Below are 8,675 nucleotides of genomic sequence, written 5' to 3'. Positions count from 1 at the left end.
CCTTCTAGAAATACAAGATCCAAACACAACCTAAGACAACAATATTTCAGCAGTCCTGGAGCCTCACAGTTCCAAGATTCTTGTAATAATAAAACCAATAATGTCAAAAGAGAAAAAAATCATCAGCTAATTAGTTACCATGCGATGAAAACGACTTAGAAAATCAGTTGTATAAAACGTTCTTGAAATCAGATTTAGAAAGTCAATACAACTGATTTGGGGGAGAGTAAAAATTATCTCAAACCATTGATTTAGATCAAAGTCTCTGCCAAAATCTCTGTACAGAATCATATTATATATCTGTAAAAACCTTTACACTATGAATAACGTAACAAATCTGTATAAAAAGATAATCAAATAGATACTGAGTCTTAAGTAATCAGCAACAAAAAAACAACTATAGAACTGAACTCCATATGACCACAAGAACTGCCTCATCAAATTCAAGATTGTTCAAGAATCATTCAATCTCTTGTACTGATGAGTTTGTATTATTTACATTTGGACTGATGAATCCAGCCAATGGTTCCTGTATATCAGATCCATATATATGACCCATCTTGGTACGCTTTGTCTCCAAATACCTTTGATTTTCTTCAGTAATGGGCGTCAAGACAGGAACGCGCCCAACAACAGCCAAGCCGTAGCCCTTTAAACCGGTGAATTTGGCCGGGTTGTTGGTCATTAAGCGCATGGTTCTTACTCCTATGTCTCTTAGTATCTGTTTGGTATCAAGGAAAAGAAGTACACAATATGAACGAGGACAAATTAAGATCATGGAAAAGCAAAACAAGTTTTGTGTGCTTCTATGGAAGCTAATTCCACACAGCCACACTGTTCAGCCAAGCAGGACACATGGCTAAATGACCGAACAGTGTATCTAGTCAAGCGTCCAGACAAGTATGCTGATCGGGCGGCCAAGCCCAAGCAAGGGATTGGGCAAAGTCCACAAAATGTGGGGTTATGCTCATCTCTTCAAGGAAAATGAACCCGCCTAGGGCAGAGCGATGTGAGCAGGTGGGTGCTAGAATGGCCAATTCAAGTAATATAAGCAGCACGTTCAGACTAAGGGCAAAGGTACGCAATCTAAACATTCATATCGTTATTATGAGAGTTTACACCTATAGTCTAATGACTTAAGCATTGGGGTGCCCTCTGGCTGGACACCCCAACTGGCAAGGGCTCACTGTCTTTGCTTGCAGGTTCACAAAGTGATAAAATTGGAGTTGGTTCAGCTCGTTGTCACTTCCACAAGTGTGGCAGATTTTTCCCCAAATACACAGTTTTTCAGAAACTAAAAACAGAAAACAGAAAAGATACCAATCAGGAAAGGAACGTTCATCGAACTGACCTGGGCACCAATCCCATACTCACGAGTATCAGCAGCAAATCCAAGTTCTAGATTGGCGTCAACTGTGTCATGACCTTGATCCTGCAAGTTATAGGCCTGAAGCTTGTGACCGAGGCCAATTCCCCGTCCTTCATGACCTCGAAGGTACACAAGAACTCCCCTTCCAGCTTGTTCGATTAACTGCATCGCCAATGCCAACTGGTTTCCACAATCACACCTAGCTGACCCGAAAATATCACCAGTCAAGCACTCGGAATGAACCCTTACAAGGACATCTTGTCCGTGTCCAATTTTTCCCTGTTGAAATTCGAAGCAAACAAAAATATCTTAGCAGGAGAATGGAAAACCGGTGTTCAAACCGTATCAAGATTGACTTACGGGAATGTTACATTATTACCTTCACCACTGCTACGTGCTCTGTTCCGTCCAGCTTTGAGCGATAGCAATAGGCCTCAAACAGACCCCATTTAGTAGGCAAACGCGAAACAGATGTCCTTTCCACCAGGTTTTCCCTTTTTCTCCTATACCTACAAGCACAATGCACAATGAGTCGATTAGAATTTCTTTTAAGGTCTTTAAAGACAACCTTAATGACTTGTTTGAATAGCGCACCTAATCAAATCAGTGATTGAAACAATTGGAATGCTGTGTTCAAGGGCCAACTTTCTTAAATTGGGCAGAGAGGCCATGGAACCATCATCTGCATCAACAACAGCGGAAAGAACAGAAATTGGAGAAAGGCCAGCCAGCATGACTAAATCTACAGAAGCCTCGGTATGACCAGCTCTCCTTAGAACCCCACCATTTCGGTACTTGAGGGGAAACACGTGGCCCGGCCTTCTGAAGTGTTCTGGCTTAGAATTAGCAGATGAAAGAGCAAGGACAGTTTTTGCTCTGTCTGAAGCTGATACCCCTGTAGATGTGCCCGCTTTCACATCCTACAAAGCCAAACTTGAGTATATGATTAACTAGTCAATGCGATGCCCTCCTAGCTAGCTTCAGATAGAACTGGTATATCTCGTGACAAAGAAGCGCTAAATGTTTAAGAACAGAATTGTAATACACATGACAATGGAAGAACCAAATGCATCATTTATTATTGGTCTGCCAAAGGAATTCCAATAATGTATCAATCACAAGGTTCAATTCACTTCCCATGGGCTAGATTCCCATGGGAAAGAAAAAGAGTATCATCAGCAACTTTCTTTAGACTCCTGGCTTGCAGTTGGCAGAACACTAACAACTATAAAATTGAGCTAGATTAATACCACTGTGACTGTAAAAGAGGGAGCAGATGGGTCATCTTTGTCCTCAGGTGACATTAGAGGGAGCTTTAGTCTCTCAAGATCCTCCGCTTTCATGCCGACAGAAACAATCCCTGATCCATGCTTAACAATAAACGCCATAGCTGCAGGACTTGTAAGAGATGCTGCCATAGCAAGGTTTCCTTCAACATCTCCACTTTCATCATCTACAACAATCACAAACTAACACATAAATTTGCACAATCGGATCAGCAAATATTCCATTGATGCTTGAAGTTTTATAGAACTTTAACCAAAAGAGTCAATTGTATAAGCACATATCTTATGTGTTATCCAATAATTGAAGGGTTTTAATCCACAAAACAGTAATGAAAAATAAATCAAACACACATAACACAAGTTATATGTTATTCAACAATGTGCCTATGACCATGGAGGAGAGGAAGATTAAATTCACCATTCATAATAAGAATTACAAATCTCAGATTCTCTTAACTTACTCTTCGTCTATTTGGCTGGAAAATATTTTTTTTAAAAGGTTTTCTACATTTTAAGGTGTTTGATACGATGGGAAACAAAATTCAAACCTAAAGTTAACAGAAAACCAAGTTTATTTTGTCGGAAATATATTTTTCAGTTTTGAAAGGTGGTCAATGTTTTTGAGGCTGAAGTTTTAGCAATGTTGCAGCCGCTGCCACCGCCTCGTCATCACCATCACCTTCCCCAACACCATCCCGCCACCACCACTAGCACATAATTTTCAAAGTTGCAACCAAACATAAGAAAATATATTTTTTTTTTAGTGCAGAAAATGTTTTTATTAAAAAATATTTTCTGTGCGTCAAAGCAAACAGAGCGCTAGTTAGACCCTCTCAATTCAGCCTTTCAATAATATTGTTAAAAATGATGTATTATTGATTGATATATTGATGTTGTGTATGTTTCTTTTATATATTACAAATGGTGAGTGGCTCATTATATAGGAGAGGGTGAGTGTAGTAGGTGAAGAGTAGGTGAGGAGTAGGTGGTGGTAGGTGATGGTAATTTGGTGGTAGGTGATGGTAAATGTTAACAGCCCCCCGCAAACTCAAGGAGGATAGAAACTAACCAACTTGAGTTTGGAGAGAGTAACAAAACAAGAAAATACATAAAAATAAAAAAGGATATGAGACACTGTATGGTCGTGTCAGACCATTGGTGAAGACACTGGATGGTGGTGTCATAACGTTGTAGAGGACACTGTATGGTGGTGTCATAACGTTGTAGAGGACACTGTATGGGGGTGTCATAACGATGTAGAGGACACTGGATGGCGGTGTCAGACCGATGTAGAAGACAGTTTATGGGGTCATGTCGGACCGTTGTAGAAGACAGTTTATGGGGTCATGTCGGACCGTTGTAGTAAACAATGTTGTGACAGTTGTTGTGACAGTTTACGGAGTCTTGCTGGACCCTTGTAGAAACTAACCGGAATCAATGTCGGGACAGTTTACAAAGTCTTGTCGGACCCATGAAGGAGCTAACCGGAATCAATGTCGGGACAGTTTACAGAGTCTTGTCAGACCCTTGTAGAAATTAACCGGAAACAATGTCGGGACAGTTTACAGAGTCTTGTCGGATCCTTGTAGAAACTAACCGGAATCTATGTCGGGACAGTTTACAGAGTCTTGTCGGACCCTTGTAGAAACTAACCGGAATCTATGTCGGGACAGTTTACAGAGTCTTGTCAGACCCTTAAAAAGTCGCACCCTCAAAAGGTGTGCCCAATCTGTCAAAAGGCGTGCCATCAAAAGGCGTGCCCAATCCATAAAAAGGCATGCCATCAAAAGTTACGCCCTCAAAAGGCGCGCCCACTTCATCAAAAGTCGTGCCCGACAGAAAGCGTCGAGCCATCAAAAGGTGAGCCGGAGACGCGGCGAGGCACGTGAGCGACAGTGCGCGTGTCGGCCTCTTCGTCATGTTCTATATAAATCAATGCGGAGGCTGAGGCAGAAAACCTGCTAAAATCTTCTGAAAAACTCTTCCTTGCCTGAGAGAGAAACTCTGTAATACTCTGTAACCAACCCGTCTCTGAAACACTCAGCAACATGACCTCTTCTTCCCGTCCAGCTACCCAAAACATGGCCTCCTCTTCCCGTGGTCTGCTCACGCTCTTTCCAGAACTGAACGAGCCCACAAGAGAAATAACTGGTGCGGTGGCCAGTGAACCTCAACCAAACACCTCTGGTTTTGCTCCGTTGAACTTTCCGATGCGGTCGGTGGAGCAAAAAATAGCGGTGCAAACTGATATTGAGGCCAATCAGTATACTCTGAAGTCATGTGTGGAAACCATAACTGCGGTCACAAACTTGTCGCACTGGCTGCAGAGCAGGACAAATGAGGTGCAACAGTTAAACTCCCAGCTGGCTCTGCTCCAACGCATGTATAAGGATGCGCGAGCAGAGATAAGTGTGCTAAAGACAGAAAACAAGGAGCTGAAGCGGAAGGCCACCATGATGTTCCGATTTGGAGGTCCACCATATGCTGTAGTGGAGGAGCAGGGAGGAGGAAACTTGCTTGGTGGTTTGGGAAACACGGAGGCAACACCGTCAAGGGCCGGCCATGACGGAGGCAAGAAGAAGAGACCGACGGTCGAGTAGAGAAGAAAAAATCCCGCCTGTGGGTGTGGTTGTTTTTTTTTTTTTTTTTTTGATGTAAAATTGTGAACGGGAGCCCCGACATGAATAAAAGGAATGTGGTGTGCAAGTTCGTCGTCTGCCTGTTTTTTTTTTTTTTTTTTTTAATAATAATAAGAGGGGACAAGCCCACATGGGTGGCTTGGAAACTATATGCTGGGTTTGATCAAAACCGTGGGCGTGAAAGTGAGAGAGAGAGAAGAGGATGATGGTCTGTGCAATATAATAAAATAAACATAGATATATATATATAGAGATATATTAAAATAAGAGAAAGTGGAGTGGGGTTGAATAAAAAAATTGTGGCATCAGAAAGTGCTGTCTGTCAATCCCGTGGGTGTGTGTGTGAGTGTGGGAGAGATGATTATGTTGGAAAAAAGAAGAGAGAGACTTGGGACTCTATGGGTTGTCAAAAAATAGAATAATAAAAAAAATGCACAGGTGTAGGCTCTTGGGACTCTATGGAGAAGGCAACTGGCATTCCATCTCTGGCAAGAACATGGGGTTGGAGAGCGGGACTCAAGTGGCAAGAACATGGCTTTTTTCTTCTGTGTATCATGATGGAAAGTTGGAGTCTGTCGCACGTTATGATCTGCTTGGCCACACTACAGTTCTTAAAATAACGAAGAAAGAAGAAGAATTTGTGTTCTCTGATATATCTGAGCAGCCAATTCCGTCTTTCTTGCGGGGTTATAGTGCTCCTATCCGACTTGATTCTAATCTCAATGACAGTGATCTGTTTTTCCTTCTTGCTCATGATTCAGATGAGTTCAACCGTTGGGAAGCTGGACAGATATTGGCAAGGAAGCTGTTGCTCAGCCTAGCTGCTGATTTCCAACAAAATAAACCATTGGCTCTAAATCCACAGCTTGTGCACGGGTTGAAATGCATACTCTGTGACTCGAGCTTAGACAAGGAATTCATTGCTAAGGCAGTAACTCTACCGGGTGAAGGAGAGATTATGGACATGATGGAAGTTGCAGATCCCGATGCTGTTCATGCCGTCCGATCTTTCATCAAAAAAAAAGCTTGCTTCTGAACTGAAAGAAGAGTTTCTGAGCATGGTCAAAAACAACAGAAGCTCAGAGAACAAATATGTGTGAGGCAGAGAAGAGTTCAGCTATGGACTTTGTGGCAGCGGAGAGAAGGTATGTGTAGAGGTCCGGCGGACTAGGTTGAGGTCCGGCAGGCGGCCAAGGCGAGGTTGCCGCCCGCCGGTGACGCGAAAAAAAAAAATACTAAACTCTTAACCTTGCTCTGATACCATGTTAAAAATGATGTATTATTGATTGATATATTGATGTTGTGTATGTTTCTTTTATATATTACAAATGGTGAGTGGCTCATTATATAGGAGAGGGTGAGTGTAGTAGGTGAGGAGTAGGTGAGGAGTAGGTGGTGGTAGGTGATGGTAATTTGGTGGTAAGTGATGGTAAATGTTAACAGTTACATTATCATACAAAAAATATACCTGAACAATACAATAAATACTTCCAAAAAAACTCGGGCCCTCCCTGAAATGCCCATTATAGTAAATCTAAGTGTAGACACCTCACAACATTCAACCAACAAAATTTCAAGAAATTCAAGTAAACAAAAAATCTACTGAAGAACACTATGCAATTAAGTGTACCAACCTTGCCTTGGCGCAACACATTAAGTGCCTGCTCAATGGAAGAGAACCCTTCAGAAGGGCAGTCAGGATCGCCCTCGGCATCACTGACAAAGAAATCAATGGTTTCTGGTGTAATCTCAGCATCCAGAGTCCCAAATGGAGCCAAAGACGAATCCTCCAAAGCACCCAACAAAGGCCCATTTTCATTTCCCTTCAGAGAACCTTCATCAAAAAGATTCTGGGCTCCAATTCCATGTACCCTGATTGCCCAACACACCGAATTCAGCAACCGGTTACTCTTCTGAGGAGCTGCAAAAGATCGATGAAATCTGAAACAGAAACACAATGTGTATAAGCTTGTAGATAGTATAAATTTGATGGGAATTGGGGTAGAGGAAGAGAAGCTTATTTATTTTTTGGTAATGAATTTGGTTATGTACCTTCTTGAGGTGATGAAGATGTGAGGAAACAGTGGGTGCTGAAATAAAACGCAATCCATGAAGAAGAATTAAGTTGTTGTTCTTGTGTTTGTGTGTGTGTTTGATGGGATGAATTTGAAATTGTGAATGTGATGTAAAAAAAGCAAGAAAACCCACCTCAAGTTCTGGATTGGGATGTGTCAGCACTGGTTTGTATTGTATTGTATGTTGTATTGTTGTGTGTTATCCAATCATCAACTGTCTAACTAGAATCGTACGATACTTCACAACAACATGCATACCAATCACGGTGACTGCGCACAAATAATGGACATGAACAAAAACACAAAAAATGTACTGTGTGGTCTAAATTAATCATATTTTATAAATAACTAAAAAAACTCAGTTATACCAAAATAAATAAATTAATTAAATTCTGTGCCTCTAGTATTGAAAATTTACCCATAAATCTTGTATGGGAAATGTTGTTCCATTTAATTTTAAGAGTTTTTTTATGAACTAATTAGTCTTTTTTGTTTTGGAAAGTAGTATTTATTTGATTTGGTGCAATTTGAGTTAAGTAAATATCTTTTTGTGATTCATTTTTTTTATTTTTTGATTCGTTTTTGGGATAAAAATGAAAAGGTAAGGTGTGAAAGATTCTTTTTAAAAGGATTAGTGGCTGAAGTGTTGGTTATCGAGCGTTGAAATCTACATTTCTATTATTGTAGTTTTCTGGTGTTACATTAGATTGCTATATTTGGAAAAAATATATTAAAAAGTTTTTGTGTTACATTGATTGTAATGTTACGTTTAGAAAAAATACACTAAGGAGTTTTTTTGAAATATTACATTGTTACGTTTAAGAAAAAATATACTAATGAGTTTTTTAATGTGTTACATTGGAGTGTTACGTTTGGAAAAAAATACATTTTTTGAAATGCTACGTTATTACGTTTGAGAAAAATACACTACGACATTTTTTAGTATGTTATATTGGAGTATTACATTTTAGAAAAGTATACTAAAGAATTTTTGTGTGTTACATTGATTGGAGTGTTACACCACAGGAAATTACACTTTTGGCAACTAAAAAAAATTTAGTCGCCAAAAGTTGTGGAATTGACGACCAAACATTATATTAGTCGGCAAAAGTACAAGATTTAGCTACTATTTTTTTTAGTCGAGGTATATTGATTATTGTCGACAAAAAAAAAATGTAGTCGCTAAAAATATCACAATTAGCGACAAAACAAAAATTTTAGTCGTTGTATAGTTACTTTTGGCTACTAAAATTATTTAGTCATCGAATGAAAAATAAAAATTTACTTTTTAGCTTTGGCGACCAAG

At 40.0% G+C, this 8,675-nt stretch overlaps 1 protein-coding gene across 1 annotated transcript; it reads right to left on the bottom strand.

Annotated features, from left to right (window-relative positions):
- Positions 1-264: 264 nt before the first annotated feature.
- RIBA3 (monofunctional riboflavin biosynthesis protein RIBA 3) lies at positions 265-7,496 on the bottom strand. The gene is made up of 7 exons (XM_028232077.2): positions 7,347-7,496; positions 6,929-7,235; positions 2,620-2,838; positions 1,964-2,289; positions 1,749-1,878; positions 1,352-1,648; positions 265-721 (listed from the first exon to the last, which is right to left on the bottom strand). The coding sequence occupies exons 1-7, from the start codon at positions 7,403-7,405 to the stop codon at positions 461-463; spliced, it is 1,599 nt and encodes a 532-aa protein (XP_028087878.2). The 5' UTR covers positions 7,406-7,496; the 3' UTR covers positions 265-460.
- Between the last annotated feature and the right edge of the window lie 1,179 nt (positions 7,497-8,675).

This window comes from Camellia sinensis, chromosome 3, assembly GCF_055761805.1.
Source record: "Camellia sinensis isolate YWXY chromosome 3, ASM5576180v1, whole genome shotgun sequence".
Lineage (NCBI taxonomy): Eukaryota > Viridiplantae > Streptophyta > Magnoliopsida > Ericales > Theaceae > Camellia > Camellia sinensis.
This window is presented reverse-complemented; position numbering and strand designations above follow the sequence as displayed.